This window comes from Trichoderma aggressivum (assembly GCF_033847375.1).
Source record: "Trichoderma aggressivum f. europaeum strain CBS 100526 chromosome Unknown scaffold_022, whole genome shotgun sequence".
NCBI lineage: Eukaryota > Fungi > Ascomycota > Sordariomycetes > Hypocreales > Hypocreaceae > Trichoderma > Trichoderma aggressivum.
Window position 1 is genome coordinate 50,837 of NW_026946388.1, and position 18,595 is coordinate 69,431.

General features: G+C 49.0%; 4 protein-coding genes across 4 annotated transcripts; 3 read left to right on the plus strand and 1 right to left on the minus strand.

Annotated features, from left to right (window-relative positions):
• Nucleotides 1–72: 72 nt before the first annotated feature.
• Nucleotides 73–4,725, plus strand: Triagg1_5845 (uncharacterized protein; the record flags this gene model as incomplete). Its single annotated transcript, XM_062900403.1, has 12 exons — nt 73–262; nt 322–560; nt 619–739; nt 964–1,197; nt 1,271–2,019; nt 2,081–2,243; nt 2,298–2,677; nt 2,913–2,984; nt 3,551–3,900; nt 3,957–4,040; nt 4,100–4,474; nt 4,569–4,725. The coding sequence occupies 12 exons, from the start codon at nt 73–75 to the stop codon at nt 4,723–4,725; spliced, it is 3,114 nt and encodes a 1,037-aa protein (XP_062755046.1).
• Nucleotides 4,726–5,936: 1,211 nt separating this feature from the next.
• On the plus strand, nt 5,937–7,135 carry Triagg1_5846 (uncharacterized protein; the record flags this gene model as incomplete). Its single annotated transcript, XM_062900404.1, has 2 exons — nt 5,937–6,089; nt 6,194–7,135. The coding sequence occupies 2 exons, from the start codon at nt 5,937–5,939 to the stop codon at nt 7,133–7,135; spliced, it is 1,095 nt and encodes a 364-aa protein (XP_062755047.1).
• Nucleotides 7,136–7,929: 794 nt separating this feature from the next.
• On the plus strand, nt 7,930–12,309 carry Triagg1_5847 (uncharacterized protein; the record flags this gene model as incomplete). Its single annotated transcript, XM_062900405.1, has 3 exons — nt 7,930–8,387; nt 8,498–9,155; nt 9,217–12,309. 3 exons carry the CDS (start codon nt 7,930–7,932, stop codon nt 12,307–12,309), a joined length of 4,209 nt encoding a protein of 1,402 aa, XP_062755048.1.
• Nucleotides 12,310–12,944: 635 nt separating this feature from the next.
• Nucleotides 12,945–16,803, minus strand: Triagg1_5848 (uncharacterized protein; the record flags this gene model as incomplete). Its single annotated transcript, XM_062900407.1, has 3 exons — nt 12,945–13,095; nt 13,149–14,194; nt 14,257–16,803. 3 exons carry the CDS (start codon nt 16,801–16,803, stop codon nt 12,945–12,947), a joined length of 3,744 nt encoding a protein of 1,247 aa, XP_062755049.1.
• Nucleotides 16,804–18,595: the final 1,792 nt, after the last annotated feature.

Genomic DNA, 18,595 nt, shown 5'->3' on the forward strand with positions numbered 1-18,595 from the left:
ACAACCGCCACGGGGATCAAACTCGCTATTCTCATATTGGAAAGTACACCAAAAATACTTCTTCCAACATCGATGGGTAAAAATATATCTCCAGAGGCACTGAGTGGAATCTTCGGCCTCTCTCTTTTCACATGGATTCTACCCATCCTGAAACTTGGATTTCGGAAAACTCTCGCAATTGATGACCTTTATGCTATTGATGGAGAAATGGCCTCAGAGTATTTGGGGCATAAAACTCAACGAGAATGGGATAGAATGACCGGTAAGTCATTGATGTGGCTCTATAAAATTTACTGGGCAAATCCAGCTAAAGAAGATCAGATTCAGTCGAGACACCCGGCAAGCTTAGAAAGGGGACATTGATCTGGATTATTTCTAAGACCTTGAACACATCACTCTTTGTGCCAGTTCTCCCACGACTTTTCTTGACTGGGTTCACATTCTCCCAGCCGTTTCTCGTCAACAGGATGATCAGATATCTGCAAAATAGTCATGAAGAGAGTCCGTCTAATGGTTATGGGCTGCTTGGAGCATACGCGCTAGTATACATTGGAATTGCAGTAAGTGCAGCTAGAGAATGCATGTTGGGGAGTAGATCAATGTTGACATACATTTCAGATTGCAAATGGGTGGTATCAGCGCCTCACCAACAGATGGATCATCATGACCAGGGGCAGTCTGATCACTCTCATCTATAATAAGACTTTGACAATGAGTAGCACTGACGACGAGCGACTCGGTATGTCTCTCATGAGCAACGATGTCCAAAGGATCGTAGCAGGTCTAAGGCCCCTCCATGAGACTTGGGCATGCACACTGGAGGCAAGCTTAGCTATTTGGCTGCTTGAATTGCAAATTCGTTGGGCCGTCGTCGGTGTTGTCATGGTATTTTCAAGTTTGTCTTGCCTATTTGTCACTTGCACAATGAATGGACATTTATAACTAACATCGTGCTACCTCCAGCATGCACAGGTCTTACCCTCCTGGTTTCCAAGTACATAGGCGAACGGCAGCGAGTTTGGATACAGGCTAGCCAGAAACGAGTGAATGCGACTGCCAACATGCTAGGATGGATCAAAGAAATCAAGATGTTGGGTCTAGAGTCCCGCTTCCGAAGCATTCTGGAGTCTTTCAGAGACCAGGAATTAAAGGTATCAAAGGCCTACAGACATCTAACGTTGATATCTATCGTTCTTTGTAAGTGAAACTTGAGCCGTTTAATTGGCCTGGGTCAAAACATTCCTAAGATGCTCTTGCTAATGCAATAAAGCTTACTCCACCTCAATCTTATCGCCTATTGCGGTCTTCGCCATCTATACAACAATCGCTAATAGAGATCACGAGTCTCTGGATATATCTAGAATGTTTACAGCGTTGACTCTGATCAGCCTGCTTGGAACTCCTCTTATAACCTTGTTTCAATTTCTTCCATCCTTGCAATCGGCATTATCTTGCTTTCAGAGGATACAAGTGTTTGTTGAGTGTGCACCTCGTGACGATTATAGGGCACTCATTCAACCGGAGCCTCATGGCAATTCAAGCTCCAGTACCTTGATATCTCATGAGAAGTCTAGCGATATTGCTTCTACTTTCGCGTCGGCGAGTCCTGATACGGATGCAATTGTGATCCATGATGCGAGTATTGCTTGGCTTCAGGGAAAAGTTGCCATTCTACACAACATCAGTCTGAGGGTTGCCCATGGCAAGCTACTGATGGTTGTCGGCCCAGTGGGAAGTGGGAAGTCCCTTCTCATGAAAGCTATGCTTGGTGAAGTGGCAATTCTAAAAGGTTGCATAAGTTTGTCGGATCAAATTGGATATTGTGATCAAACTCCCTGGCTGAGAAACACGAGCGTGCGGCAAAACATCATTGCACCATTGCCCTTTGATGAAGCATGGTATTCCACCGTGCTTCATGCTTGTGCGATAGATAAGGATATTGAAAGATTCGCCAATGGAGATTTACATGCTGCTGGCAGCGGGGGGATAAATTTGAGTGGAGGGCAAAAGCAACGTATCGTAAGTCCGGATCGTTGACAATCTTCTCCAAATCTATGTCCACAACTTAACTTGAACACAGGCCTTAGCACGCGCAATATACGCCAGACGCAGGCTACTGATATTAGATGATGTCTTCAGTGGCATTGACAAAGAGACAGAGGGACTTATCTTTCATCGTCTTTGGGGATCCGACGGTCTTCTTCGACGACTACAAGCGACAGTTGTTTTGGCAACTCACGCTAGTATGTGCTTCTCAGGTCTCTAACATTAATTTTCATACTAATCAACACGTACAGCACACAGACTTCGGTATTCGGACCAGATCTTTGTTTTAAGCGCCAAGGGGGTGCCGCTAGAGCAAGGCACTTTGGATGAACTTATCGCATCAAATGGCTACATCGCCTCTGTTTGCAGCAGCTCGGAGAGCAAGGGCCAAGACTCACAAGAACTCGAAGAAGATACAATTGCCTACAAGACGAAAGAGGAAAACAATGTTGTCGTGGCAGTGCAGCCTATGAATGACGCCAAGCATGGGATATCACATCAAGCAAAAGACCGCGCTATTTATGGGTATTATTACAAGGCTATTGGAGCTATGCACTGTTCAATATTCGCAATGACAGCCGTTGCTTTCGGCGTTTTCTTGAAAATTCCAGGTATTTCACTATTTCACACTGTTTGTATATGCCACTGTGGTCGAAACTTACGCCTTTACGTGTTTAGATGTCTGGGTTTCATTATGGTTTGACGCAGAAGCTAAAGCACCAAACCAAAGGACTGCATATTGGCTTGGAATATACTCAACGTTTCAAATACTCGCCATCTCATCCTTGGCGATGTGTATTTGGTGCCTCTTCCTCTCATCTCGTATATTGGAATCAAACTGTTGAATTTCTAACGAATCGTAATAGGCACTTGATGTCCAGGTTTACGACGAGTTCCGGGAAAAGGCTACATACACGCTTGCTGAACTCTGTGCTAGGGTACGTTTGATGCTGATTTCTTTTAATGCCTACAAGACTAATCATAATATTATAGGTCCCCTTTCTCATTCATTAGTGCTGTTGAAGTTGGCGTGCTTGTAAATAGGTATTCCACGACCGACAACTTACCCCAGCCCTTCTAATAACAACATGGCAGATTCAGTCAAGACATGTTCTTAGTCGACCACACTTTACCTTATAAGTTGTTTAATACCGCAACAGGTAAATTGATCCCTATATTTTCCTCATGGGCTAAGTCGCCTCTGGCAATCCCATCTCAAACTAAGACCATGGCAGAGATGATAACTTGCGTCGTACAACTTGCGATCATGGCAATCTCCAGCGTCTACATTATCGCCATTTACCCACTCATACTTTTGTTACTTTACTTTCTCCAACGCTTTTATCTTCGCACATCAAAACAACTTCGAGTGATGGCTCTGGAGGCCGAATCGCCTTTATATGAGCAATTTTTGGAAACAATAAGTGGCATATTTTCTGTCCGGGCGTTTTCCTACCAATCGGCCTTCCGGACTCAGAATGACCAGTTGCTGGATGACTCACAGCGACCGCTATATACCCTGTGGGCTCTGCAAGCGTGGCTAGGCGTTGTTCTAGATTTGACAGTCGCAGGTTTGGCTCTTATCGTTGTTGGACTTGCTGTAGGCCTAAGAGACAAGGTGCATTCTGCATCTCTTGGAGTTGCGCTGCTTAACTTGACGAATTTGGGGGAGACGATAAAAAATGTGCTTACGGAGTGGACAGCCCTCGAGAACTCCATGGGAGCAATATCAAGGCTTGAAAGCTTTGAACGAGAAACCCCTTCCGAAAATCTCGCCGGTGAGGTTCAACAGCCTCCAGCTAATTGGCCGAGTGTGGGACGCGTCGAGTTTAAAGCCGTGAAAGCATCTTACCGGTCAGTCAACACGAGCATAATTAGGATGGACGTTACTTGACACTAACATTGCAAAGGCAAGATTCGACCTTGGCTCTAGACGACATTTCACTATCAATTGAAGCAGGTCAAAAGATTGCAGTTTGCGGTCCAAGTGGCAGGTGAGAAAGCTTCGTTATTGGGTATTTGGGGGGCATACTAATCTTGTTCTCTCGGAAAGTGGCAAATCATCCATCGTTGTTGCCCTTCTGGGGATGCTTGAGCTTTCTCAAGGCAGCATAAGTATTGATGGCATCGATCTGTCCACAATTTCCCGTCACGAAATCCGCTCACGTCTCAGCTCTGTGACTCAAGAGCCGTGTTATTTTCCTGGCACATTTCGCCTTAACTTAGACCAAGCAAACTCCATCTCAGAAGAAAGAATCATCGCAATTCTACACAAACTAGAATTGTGGGCAAAAATCCAACAAGAAGGCGGATTAGATGCACAGCTTTGTTTTGATGCCTTTTCCCACGGGCAGAAACAGCTGTTTTGTCTAGCTAGGGCAATTTTGAAACCCTCAAAGATCTTGATCCTTGACGAGGCTACAAGCAGGTATTGTTTTATAATCCATCACCCTTGGTTCCTTTTATTCCCTTCCACTCGCTGTATGCAAGTTTTCAGCTAATCATTGTACATGTTCGTACAGCGTCGATAAAGAGACTGCTGAAACGATGGAACGAGTGATTGCCGAGGAATGCCAGGAGCACACAATCATTGCAATCATCCATCGACTTGAATCTATCAAATACTATGATAGAATCATTAATCTAGACAATGGAAAACGATTAGCTGAAGGCACATAGAGAACAGTCGGCAACTTTTCTTAGGCAATGTCGTAGTAATCACAAAAAGTGCAAACAACTGCCTGTTTCTGTCAGATTGCGCTGTGGGAGTGACTGCGCGCACCACTATTAATACAGATTGTCCCAAAAGAGACTGGATGCGCGTTAGAATTCTTACACATCAATACTGGACAGCATAGAGTGCAATACAATACTCTGCTCCCAATGTATTAGTAAAAAATAACTCTATATTTAACCCGAAGCTAAAATGCTCAAGCCAAATGTCTTAATAATTTTTGTCTGACCTCTGCACGGATCTGCGACGTCGCGATGAATTCTCTTTGTAGTCCAAAGTACTGCGCTGAGGCCCTGCCAGATTGCCTCGATTAAGCCTCATAACACAGAGTCATCCATCACAGCCCTAATTGCGGATGAAATTTCATGAACAATTTTCTTTCTTCATTGCGTTCTAAATTTGGTCTTCGGAGCAGGTATTTCATTCAGCCGAAATGTGGTTCAGATATGATCAGCTTCTCGGAGATTGGTGGGAGCTGTTGAACTTTTACTGGACAGACGAATAGACCTCGGAGCTCGGTAATCGTTATACCCACTCGGGTTGCGACCTGGCAGTATTACTCAAAGAAGACTCATCTTCAGGCGCATCACTGTGTTTCGCCCTACTTTCAGCAACTTGGGGAATTGGCCACGTATTAACAAGGGAGTCTGACTTCATTGCTCTTAACCGTTCCCAGGAAGGCCAGGGATCTTATATCAAGAAGACTATGCATAAATAAGAGTTGAATTAAGCAAATTGTATTGAGTTGAATCTAATACTTTGATATAATACACAGATAGATTTATCCACTCATGAGTTCATGTACTTTACTTCATAGAATATGGGCGATTCATCAAAAGGTAGAAGAATATATTTCAGGTAAACAATAAGACCTTGACTGTATAAATACTTTTGTTCCTACTTTACTGAAACCGTGTTCGCTACGTGTCAACTACCGACATTGGTTTTCGCCGGGTTCAATCATGTTAACGGCTGGGTATCAACCTAGAATGGAAATGGCCGAGATTTATACAGCAATACAAGGGGGCTTACGTGGCACCTACACGCCACAAGTTTAAAATGTCAAGTAGCCCTCCTTTATACGAGGCTTTCTTTGTAAACTGCAGCCTCCAATACAATCTTATCACCTCTAGCTTCCCAACTACGGGGAGCACATATGCCTGAAATGGACAGTTCAACAATGTTTAATTCTATGAAATGGTCTCTTTATCCAACCGACTCCTTTGAACACTTCACCTTCGAGGTGCCTTGGTGGGCGCGAATTGTGTTGCTCCTCGACTTTGCCGTATTCCTGCCCCTTATTGTTGTCGTATGTGTTGTCCCTTTTCAGACCCTTCTCCTCACCTAGAGCTGCTCTAGGCTATATAGTCTTGTCTTGACACCTTCTGACATTGCCATGTTTTCCATGGCTAGTTAAACTACACCTTGCCTCATGTCTATCCAGTCTTTGCCATTACACAAGACGAGGAACCTATGAGACACGGTTCCCTCAATCTCAATGATGTTCACAAGAAATCATCATCCCCCTTTCTTCCACGAACAAACACGTCGTCTCCATCCGCCATCTATCGACTCCTCGTGAACAACGGCGGCATTTTAGCCAACTTTCGCGGCCTCACCCTTGCTCTATTGCAATCGATTACCACGTCGAGTCTTCTTGGTTACTACGGCCGATTTCTGGGCTTTAAATATCACATCGGGGCAAGATTGCTCTGTTCCCTTTTGACGGTTCAATTCTCCACACTGTGGCTGCACCTCGTCATCGCTCAAACAACCAACCGATCGTTCTGGAGCCGCGTGCCTCCCTTTAAGCGTACTTTGCAGGCAACCTGGCGAGCGACTATCCTCCACTGGGCTGCGGTAGAGTTTACAGGCCGGTTTCCTTCCATGGTCGCTTCACGCATGAACATCGATTGGCCCTCTCCCGGCCTCTTTGGGCCGGACAATACCTACAGCTTTCGCCTAGACATGGCCGCTGGGGATGCTGTCTTCTATTTCAAGTGTGCCGCCATCATCTTCGCCAGCGTCGTCAGCTCCATATTTTTCGTTGTTCCGAGTCAAGTGGTCCTACTGCGAATCCAGGCGTCTCTTCTCCCTGTGGAAGACGGCACCATTATTCCCTTTGACCGTTCTTTCAAGGGTCGGATCCAAGCGGCTCGTATGAATGGTCGGGATTATGCCACGATCTCAGATGCGTGGCGTAGTTTCTCTTGGGCCAATTGGCGGGGTTTGATATTGCTTTCCTACAAGATCATCTTTCTTTCTCTGTCGCTGATCTTGTTGATGTGTGTGGTTATCGGATTGCAATGGGTGATGATTGTGACGCAATCTATGGAAATTAACGAGTACCTCTAGATGCTCTTAGTTGGCAAGATAGTAGCTGCTGCTTAAAAAGGTGGCTTGGATTGTACGGCTTGTGAGGCGACGTTGAAGAATCTTGGCCTTTTACTACATCTATCTAGATGGTTAAGGACTACCTAGTATCACACTTGAACATGCGCGTCTAGGACAGCGTGTGTGTTGTCGCCTGATGATGTTCAGAATCTTCAATTCCGCAACCACAATCTTTGTATTCTCATTCTGGACATGTAGCAGCATTTATTTACAATATAGCAGCATCCATTGAGCCCATCATTCTTGGTCAACTCGGACGGTTACACAGTACTAGCTACACGAAGCCACAGACTGGTCCTTGCAGAAACACTTTTGTTGTGATGAAACACAGGCACCCGTTTCGCCTTGTACTGCATTAGGAATCACAATGATTTGCATCATTGCATCAGCTTTCCTTCATCCGATGTTTCGCGTTATAACAAAAAAAGTGATTCTTTGTTGTTTGGCCTGTTGGCTCGTAAATTGGAACAATATCAAGGTGGAGATGGAACAATGCACAGGCTCAAGCCTCATTTCCCCACTTCACCACCAGCTTTCTGCATTGTCCTCTTACGGGATCCTGCATGTGGCATCATTTACTCACCTGGAAATCAGTTTGACGGCGTTGGTGGAATTCACGTTTGATCGGAAATCTTCATCATGGCCTTCATATGTGATGGCTCCATCCTCCCCACCCTCTCCCTCCTCTTCATCTCCCTCCTTATGCCAATGGCTTCCGAGTTTCTCTATCCAACCGCTGCAAAGGATTCAGTGTGATGGCTTCAAACGATAAAGAAACGGCGTCGCCACCAACCTTGGCGGACAATTCAACGCTGGTTGTTGATATCGCTTCCTCTCCCAATCGCCAAGTCACCGACAGCAAACCCCAACGCTCGTCTTTCAAGCACCTCTTCTCCTTTACAAGATGGAATCATGCGGGACTGCTCATTGCGGCAGTCGTTACATCTGCCGCATTTGCTTCAATCAAGTCGGCCCAGTCCATCATCTTGGGCAAAATATTCGACGTTGTTTCCGATTTTGGGGCTGGCCATCGCTCTGGCAATGAAACCATTGATCAAATATCACACTGGGGCCTGGTGCTACTGGGCATGGGATTCGGAAATTGGCTTGCAAGCACGGCTTTTCTGGCGTCATGGAACATCTTTGGAGAATTGCAAGCCAACTCTGTCCGCCAAGGCATCTTTCAAGGCCTACTGTCCAAGAAGATGTCTTGGTATGATTCTTTGGACCAGGGAGTCTCTGGCCTGTTGGTCCGGATCCAAACGCAAGTTTACATCAATCTCATCTTGTGAAGCCCATAAATGAATGCTAATTGAGAAACAGTCAGACGCGAGAGCTCCAGCTGGCGACGTCGCAAGTCCTCGGGCTCTTGGTCGCCGACTTCATTCTTTCCATCGCTTCCCTCACTATAGCATTCTCTCACTCCTGGAAGCTCACCTTGGTCCTATTTGCAACCCTACCTGTGTCCATCATGGCCCTGTCACTCGCAACCAGGCGGCTAGACCCAGCAATCCAAGCCCAGAAGCGTGATCTAGAGACCGCGTCAAAGTTTGCTACTTCATCTATCAAAGCCATCGCAATTGTCAAAGTTTTCAACGGCTACGACCGCGAGCTCTGGCAATATCACGAAGCTGTCAAGTCGGCTGGTAGACGATACTTGATACAGGCTCAGTGCAATTGCCTCCAGATGAGCTACGTCGCCTTCTGGATCGTGAGCATGTTTATAGCGGGCTTTTGGTATGGAACTGTTCTCGTCGACGGAGGGCTGACGCCCGGTCAAGTCATGACTACCTTTTTTTCTGTCCTTGCGGCATTTCAGGGGATCGAGGCATTACTGCCGCATTGGCTTGTATTGTCCAAAGGCATGTCTGCGGGATCCTTTCTCTTATCCATGTTGAACAAAAACGACGAAACAAATATCGATAAAGGCGACAATAGAACGCAGCCTTCTGCTTGTGTTGGAAACGTGGACTTGGTAGATGTATGTGCCGTCATTTCTCTTCTTGTTCTCAATCATGGCAACTAATAATGGCCTAATACAGGTCACTTTTGCATATCCTTCCAATCCCACAAAGGTGGTTCTCAACAGATCGTCCTTTTCCTTCTCAGCAGGCCAACTCACGTTCATCGTTGGCAGAAGCGGGTCTGGGAAGAGCACGGTCGGCAATCTCATTGCTCAATTCTATGAGCCTTCATCTGGACTTGTCTGTTTGGACGGGCAGCCTCTGACGAGCTTGGACCCGACTTGGGTCCGATCCAAAATTGCCTTGATACAGCAGTTGAGCGTGGTGTTCGACGACAGCTTTTTCAACAATGTGGCCATCGGCCTCGGTGATCCTGAGAATGTGACAAGAGAAGCTGTTTCCTCCGCCTGCGAATTTGCATTGCTACAATCCACGCTGAGCAGCCTTCCGGAAGGTCTCGAAACGCGCATCGGTTCCAACGGGCACGAGTTGAGTGGAGGGCAAAGACAAAGAGTTGCGCTTGCCCGAGCGAGAATTCGAGATCCGGACGTGCTCATCCTTGATGAAGTGACGAGTAGTCTGGATCAAATCAACCGAGGCTTGGCGATAGATGCTATCAGAGAGTGGCGACGAGACAAAACAACCATCGTCATTACTCACGACATCAGTCAAATCGAAGATGAAGACTTTGTCTATGTAATGGAAGACGCTTCCTTGGTGCAGCAGGGATTCCGAAGAGAGTTGGCCATGTCTCCAACTGGACCCTTTGCAGCCATGACTTCTCTGAATTCTGTTGAGTCTGCTCCTTCTTCGACACCAACTGAGATGGGAGATGTCAGCCCTCCCAGTCCGGTTAGGTACAGTTCGTCGACAATCACGGAGCTGCCGCAAGACCCCAAATCATCCATGTCGCAGTTTATGCTCACAGAGCGAGACGGTGACGGCATGGGCCCAGCCTGGCACCGGCTATCCCAGTATAAGACTCTGGGAGCCGGAACAGAGTTTGCTCTGAAACTACGAAAAGAGCAGATATGGGACAGCTTCGATTCCGAACGGCCATACACAGCCGATGTAGCTACGCGCTACTATGAGACCGAGAAGAGGGACTCCTACAACTCTTTCGACGAATACTTTGGACCAACCCGTAGATGCAGCGCACCAGAGGCTGGTCATATGCCTTCTTCGGGAAGCGAGTACAAGATGGAGTTCTTTGACGATTCGGGGTACAACACAGACGAATTGTTGTATGTGTTTGGAAAGGCGGACCGTCGGGAGAATATTTCCAGCTTACGACTTGCCTCTGGCCTTGAGTCGCCTCCACATACCGGTAAAGACGTACTTGCAACCCAGAAAGGTGCAAAGCCGAGCAGTCTACTGTCGACCCTAGGCACTGTTTGGCCTACACTCAAACCATGTGATCGCATATTGTTCATTCTAGGAATTGTGCTGTGTTTGATCAGCTCAGCAGGAACGCCAATGTTCTCATTCTGCCTCGCAAAGCTCTTTGGAGTCCTATTCTTGCCAGTCAATAGAACAGTCGAGGCGAAAAAATGGGCGCTATATCTAGTGGCGATAGCCACCATTGATTCATTCTCCACGGGCTTCGGTCACTATTTGATTGAGAGAACCGGCCAGTCCTGGGTAAACGCCCTTCGGTTAGAAGCCCTGAAGAAAATCCTTCGACAGCCAAAGTCATGGTTCGACAAAGAGAAGAACTCAGCCAGTCGAATCAATGAGTGTCTTGACAGAAACGCCGAGGAGACGCGAAACATCGTTGGGCGATTCATTCCCATCTTCATCACTACCTTTGGCATGGTTACCATTTCCATCATATGGGCTCTTTCGATATCTTGGAAGCTCACTCTCGTTGCACTTTCGCCCCTGCCTCTGATCATTGGCGCCGTCAAGGGATATACCGTTCTCAGCGGCAAGTGGGAAACCAAATGCAATCAAGGAGCCACCGATTCTGGCGCAATTTTAAACGAGACGTTTGTCAACATCCGTGTCGTGCGAGCATTGATGCTCGAAAAGTACTTCGGCGAAAAGTACCAGAAGCTGATATCGCATACCCTTAACCTGGGTATGAAGAGGGCGGGCTATACTTGCGGCCTTTTCGGCTTATACCAGTCAATGAACTATCCCATGACTGCCCTGGTGTTCTACTATGCCACCCTCTTGCTGGCAAAGGGCGACGGCGCCACCACTACACAGGTACTGCAAGTCATCAACTTGCTACTATTCAGCATTGGAAGTTCAACCGGTGCTCTAAGCAGCATGCCTCAACTGACAATGGCCCAAGCAACCGCAACACAACTACTAGCCTACGCAACAATGCCAGTAGACTCGGAAGAAGAAACCCAAGACGGCATCAAAACTTCAACGCCTCTACCTATCGAGTTCCGCGATGTCCAATTCTCATACTCGCAGTCTCCCAACTCCCGTGTCCTCCGTGGAGTCTCCTTCGACATCACGCGCGGAAGCTGCACCGCCATCGTCGGCGCCTCCGGCTCCGGCAAATCAACCATCATATCCCTCCTCATGGGCCTCTACTGCCCATCAAAAGACACAGCATCACTCACCTACGCCGGCATTCCATCCTCCAAACTCGACAAACAACATCTCCGCTCAACAATGGCCTACGTCTCGCAAACACCCCGTCTCTTCCCAGCAACCATCATCGAAAATATTGCCTACGGCCTCCCCAAAGACTCTCCCCTCAGAAACAGCCTCAACATATACGCCGCCGCCCAAGCCGCCGGCATCCACGACTTCATCACATCCCTCCCCGAAGGCTACGCCACCACAGTCGGCGACGGCGGAATCTCTCTTTCGGGCGGTCAAGCCCAACGCCTGAGCATCGCCCGCGCGCTCGCTCGCCAGCCGAAGCTCCTCGTTCTGGATGAGCCGACGAGTGCGCTCGACGCAGAGTCTTCGGGAATGATCCGTGAGACGGTTCGTGGGCTTGTAGGACGGGCTAAGGAGCAGGAGAGCGAGATGGCTATTGTGGTGGTCACACACACACCTGATATGATGCAGATTTGTGACAACATCGTGATGATCGACGGTGGAGTCAAGGTTGAAGAGGGCAGTTACGAAGAGCTGATCAAGGCCAGGGGCCCATTTAGACATCTCATTGGCAAGGGTGAATGGCATGGAGGAGATGAATCTTGAGCGTAGAACCATTAGTGTTGATTTATTGCTTCCGTACTTTTTTCAAGCATCATAGCATTTGCATTTCGTTTTGCTAGTCCGTAGAGATATTTAGAAGAAAAATGACATCTCATTCCATTGTAATGGGTTCAATCATGAAGTATTATAATGTATACCTTATCCGTCTCAATATACCAATGCCTCCAATTTGCCGTTCAACGTCAAGGGATGATAGCGAAAAACCAATATCGTTTTCAATTATACCACTCGTTTCGTCGTCCTCCATAACAAAGACCAAAAATATTGTATCCATATAGAGCGCCTATCCCTCTACCTCCAACAGGAAGAACATGTACCTCATGATGTAATTGGCCCATTCCCCGATGCATAACTGCCAAGAAGAATGAAGAAAAAGAGTAAAATAAAAATATAATATGATAAGCCGGGGCCCATAGCCCACCTCGCCGGATGTATGTGTATGTGTATATGCGTAAGTGTCATGATATTCCAGTCCCCATGGATCCCAATTTCCTCATTAAATATAGAGAAGGGTGTCTGACCTCCTTAAAAACGCGCTAAATGATAAACCAAAAAAGGGGGGGTGGAAGAGAAAAAAAAGAGAATGGGGACGGCGAAACGGTGTCTGAGTTCATGGGCTACTCTATCGCCTCCTTGACCTCAGCCATCCCTCGATGGAAAACCAATCCCGTCGATTTTGCCGTTGCCTTGTTCGGGCAGGGTCTGGTCGCCTCGGCTCGACCCAAGTAACCCGAGATGGGACCGTGGGCCTGCGAGCCGGTTGGCTGGCTGCATCGCGAACATTGTTTCTCCGAATTCTGACCAAGTATCGTAGAATGTACGGGTCCTGGCTAGGCGGTATTTCCGAGTTTGAGCGCGGTACTGTGATCGGATCGTTTTTCAGCGTGCGGGGATGGATCTCGAACATCTCCTTGTCGGCGAGCTGGCCTATCTTGGCGGCATTGATCAACGCTTGCAGGTCGAGCTCGATCTTTTCAGATATGGAGCCCATGGAACCCATTGCGGAGCTTTCAGCTATGCTATTGTTGTTGTTCACAGGGCGTGTCTTAACATCTGCAGTGATTTGATCAGACCCGCCAAATGAGGAGTTTGCAGCTGGTGAACTGGCGGGAACAGTCGAGTTCTCAATAACTCCAAGCTCTTGATGGGAGTCATCTCCCAGCTGGGTCTTCTTTTTCCGCGAAATCCTGGCCCAGCCACTTCGAAAGGGGGTCGTGATGAAAAGGAAGAGCTTCTTCAAGCCGAGAAAAACATCTGCCACCAATTCATCAGGTACTTGGCGGATCAGGGCACCGAGCGGGATGGTCAAGCTGCCAAACAGGAGACTCCATCCCCACTGAGCTCCCGTCAACGGCTTCGTGTCGAAAGCTTCGCCTCCTTTGAAGATGATGAGGAACTGACCAAGAATCGTCAAAAGCTGTACGCCAATAAACCAAGGATTCTTTAGAATTCCCTGGTACCAAATATCGAGCTTATTATCCACTCTTCGACAGTTGTGCTGGTTGAAAAACTGCATCCAGACGTAAATGTTGAACACTAGCGTTTGCAACTTGTCAATTTCGTGCTTAGTTCCAGGATTGAATATATCCCAGCCGACATAATGTACCAAAAAGACGACCAAAAGCTGGTAAATGGACTGTCCGACAATCATCTTCCACATGGTAATGGTCACAATGGCTGCATTTCGAGGCTCGGGTTTCCGCATCAAGAAATCTGGCGAAGGATGATCGGTAGCAAATGCAAGAGATGCGAAAATGTCCATGATAAGGTTGATCCAAAGCAATTGCACGACGGTGAAAATGGAATCACCCACAAGTTCAGAGATGATTGTTGTGATGCCTGCCGTAACGTTGATGGTAAATTGGAACTATGTATATATATTAGCCACCTGTTGTCTCGTATATGAGCCTTGTCATAGAGGTTACGTACCTGGATGAATTTCTTGACGGCATCATTCACTGTGCGGCCCCAACTCAGGGCCTTTACAATGGATGCAAAGTTGTCGTCAAGCAAAATGATGGAAGCAGCTTCTTTAGCAACTTCAGTGCCCTGCATTCCCATGGCAAAGCCAACATCTGCGGCCTTCAGAGCAAGCGCATCGTTTGTTCCATCACCAGTGACAGCCACCGTCTCCTTCATCTCTCTCAAGCGTGTGACGAGTAACAGTTTGTCTTCAGGACTGGATCTTGCCAAAACCTGCAAGCGAGGGATGATGGCATCACGTTGTGACGGCGTCAGCTTTCTGAATGTTTGCCCGTCCATGGCAACGCCGCCAGGAGTGTATATGCCACATTCCGCGGCAACAGCCTTGGCCGTAAGAAAATTGTCGCCAGTAACCATGCGCACAAAGACGCCGGCATCTTGACACTTGCGTACGGAATCAACCACTTCTGGTCGTAGTGGATCGCGGATCCCAAAGAAGCCGATGAATACCATGCCCGATGCCAGCCATTCCAAATTAACAGAGGCAGGGTCATCATCTGGGTGTTCAAATACTTCGTGCTCATCAAAGTCTCGGAAGCTTATAGCAACCGGGCGAAGAAGATTGACAGCATAGTCATTGATCGTTTTGCGGAAGCTCTCCCTGTCCGATTCCTCGAGCCGAGCGGTGGTGAATTGAAAGGTTGGGTCTGCTACTATGAAAGCACAATACTCGAACACAATTTCAGCAGCCCCTTTTACCAGGAGTCGATATTTGCCGTTGGGAAGCTTTATCAAAACAGCCATCCATTTTCGCGCTGAATCAAATGGGAGCATGGCGACGATGGGGCTGTTGGCGCGTTCTTCTCTAAGTTTACCCATGCCTAGGTGGTCTCGGCCGAATTTGAGCAGGGCTGTCTCAGTACTAGATCCCACAAAGTCGGCGCTTGCGGAGTCGTCTCTCTCAAACGCGGTGGAGTTGAGGGATATGCTGTCCTTGATCAAGCTCTGCACTTGTGGAGAGACAGTCGACATGAACCGTCTGGCCGAGGGCAGCTTCAACACCGACGAGGCAGGACTTGAGCTCGGGCTTGTGACGGGCATTTCACAGTCCTCAAAACCGCTTTCGAGCCCAACGCGGCCAGCAACAACGGCCATTTTGTTTTGCGTCAGGGTCCCCGTCTTGTCGGAGCAGATGGACGTGGCATTGCCCATAATCTCACAGGACCGAATAAGACGAACGAGATTGTGGTCCTTGAGCATCCTCGTAGTTGCAAACGCAAGAGCGATGGTGACGTTCAACGCCAGGCCTTCGGGGACGGTGATTACGACAATGGTAACGGCAAGCATAAGGATACGAAGAAAGGCTTCGGCCTTCTGGGTTGGGCGAGCGTGTCTGTGCTGCGGCAATCGGACCAGATATCGGATGAAGAGGATCAAAAAGTAAATGGCACCTGCGGTGGCACCAAACATGATGAGCTGCTTGCCCAACCTTCCAAGCTTGGCCTGAAGAGGCGTCTCCTCGATGTCCTCCCGCAAAGACATGAGGGTCCTCCCGTAGGCCGAGTTTTCGCCTATAGAAAGAACGAGAAAGCGGCCGACACCACGACAAACAGTAGTGCCACTAAAGATGAAGGGATCAGCCGAGGAGGTTCGAGAACGGTTGCAATCTGCCGGGGCCATTTTGCGGACCAGCTGAGTCTCTCCCGTGATGGACGACTCATCGATGTATAAGCTGGAGCCCTGGATCAGCACGCCGTCGGCAGCTACAACTTCGCCGGCCTCGATGTGCAGGACATCTCCCACCATGACATCGTATATCGAGATTTGCTGTATCCTGCCGGATCGAAGGACCGTCACATCACGTTGCTGCTGTCGCTCGTTAAGCTTCTCGAAGCGGTGATTCTTTTGCCAATCGGTAGCGGCGCTGGCCAGGACGATGACGATGATAGCAGCCACGACCGTTACTCCGTCAACCCATTCGATATTGGATGTGTCCTCGTCAGCCGTGAGGGACTGGTAGAGTCCGATTCCTAGAGATATAGAGGCGGAGATTGTAAGCAGAATCATGAGTTTGTCGTTGAAGGCAATCCACATGAGCTTGAAGAAAGACTTTTGTCGGCGGCGGGGCAGCCGGTTAGCGCCGAAGATGCGTCTCCGGTCGATGAACTGATGATCCGGTCCGCCTATCTGGAACGTCAAGTTTGGACGAGCAAGAGGCACCTCGACGGGGGAGAGGACAGGCACGCGGTCCTGGCGAGCAGCCGTAACGGCCTCGTTAAAGGTAATCGTGCCATCGAGATTGGCCTCATCGACACTCAGGCCCGCAGCGATATCGGTACGAAGGCCCAGCACAAGGCCACGGAGCCCTCCAAAGATGTCGAGAGCCGCAAGACTCCTCTGCTTCAAGAGCTTGTGCAACTGGGACGGCGTGAAGGCGAAGTTGTTTGCCGGCAGCGGCCCTTCGGCGTCGAGCTCCGCCACAAGCTCCGTCGCCTGCTTGCCAGCGTCCACATGGCGGCGCGTAACCGAGTCGGCGGGCGTGATTTCGTCCATGGGGGAGAGCCCAGATACATGCCAGGGCCGGATCCTAGAGAAGCATCTGCAGTCGAGGCACGGCTTCTCTTTTGTCGCAGCGGAATTGGAGATGCGAATCCCATGTGGGATGGACGGATTGGGGGCCGGTGGCAGCAATAAATGATATTTTTCGACCCACTGAGTGACGCTTTGGCAGAGGGGATTTACAGCGCTCGGCGGGGCGGCGCCGGGGGTGGACAGGCCGCCACAGGGAGCTAATCCCGCCCCAGCTTAGGCCAGCCAGGCACTACGAGGCCCCTAAGACGCCCGGACGGCAACCAGGTGACGGGTGCCACGCTGCTGGATCCAAACTCTGGCCACCGAGAAACTCCAAGGTCTTTTCTCGCAATCTACCTTACACTCAACAGTCCTCTCGCCATCAACATCACAACAGACAAATCATCCATCCAACCGCCCATCTGCACTCCTGCCTCTGCAGCTGCAGCATCATGCAGCCTCCGAGATTATGTTCCGTAGGGACAGTATAGTATGAGCAGCTACTAAACAAGCCCATCGGCTCGCAGCTAAAAGGGAGGGCCGCGTCCTGCTCTCCACCCTGGCATATCAACTAAACTCGACTACGGCCGGTGACTCGCACTCCCGATGAGCCTTGGCAGACCTTTTTGTCTATCCATCCAGAGGAAAACCGGGTCTAGCAGCCAATGGCCATTTCCAGCTTGATCGAAGATGCTAACGCAGGGCTTCTTGGTTCAGCCGAGGCGCCTTACGAATCCTCCCGGCACTGTGCTTGACAAAGTCAATCACTGAAGACTCCCTACATCAGATGATTAGTCGATCATCGAGCCCTACGGTCAGTCTGGCGGAGTCGCAGAGAAACGGAACCAGCCAATCGAGCTGTTTGGCCCCCGAAAGACCCTAAGCTGTCTATCTGGGCAAAGTAGAGGAGACTCCCCTCACTTGGCAGCCTCTTGGCAGTCTCTCGGCAACATCTATCCTCGGACCAACTGGTTCTGCTTCTTCAATCGCCGGCACAATTATGCCACGTTTGCTTTCAAGACAACTTTCGTGGCGTCGCCATTGTGCTCTGTCGCATCGAGTGCCGGACGCCAGATATCCTTTGTTGCTACAGTAGAGCCAACCAATGACAACATGGACATGCCGTTTAGCCGTCCTTTGAAGTTCACAAATCCGCAAGTCTTCTGAGTGGCACTTTTCCATCGACTCTAAGCCTTGCGGCGACAGGCATGAACACAAGGAGGCGCAACGCCGTCAGCCAGTCGTCAGACGGTGTGGCTTGCCAGTAGGGCCGACCACCAAGAAACAGCCATACTTCTAGTGACTGTTCTACGGCTCTTTCTTTGATATTTCCGCTCAGAATCTGCAATCCAGCACCAGATTCGAGTGCGCCAATGTCCAGCTACCGGCTCCAGCCACCACACCAAGACGCCATGCCGTGTCTTGTTATTGTCCGAAACTCCTATCGGCGTAATTCTCACCAGAAACGACCAATAGTGAGGGAGAGAAAGCTGAGAAGAAGACGCAAAACTCCGAAAACATTTTAGAAGTTTTGTTGCATTCTAAAGGCGAAATGGACACGAAGCTATGGAGCGTCCCGAGTGCGCTCCATAATAGGATCACGACACCACAAGCCAAGTTGCTTGGCGCTTACACAACCCTCAGGACATCTCCGAGCCGTGGCGCCTAGCCCAAAATCAGTCGGATGAGCATGCGACCTGGTCTGAGCGTGAGAGAGAGGCGACAACTACCAACGGCTAGCCAACCGTTCCACAGCAAGTTCCATCACTCACAA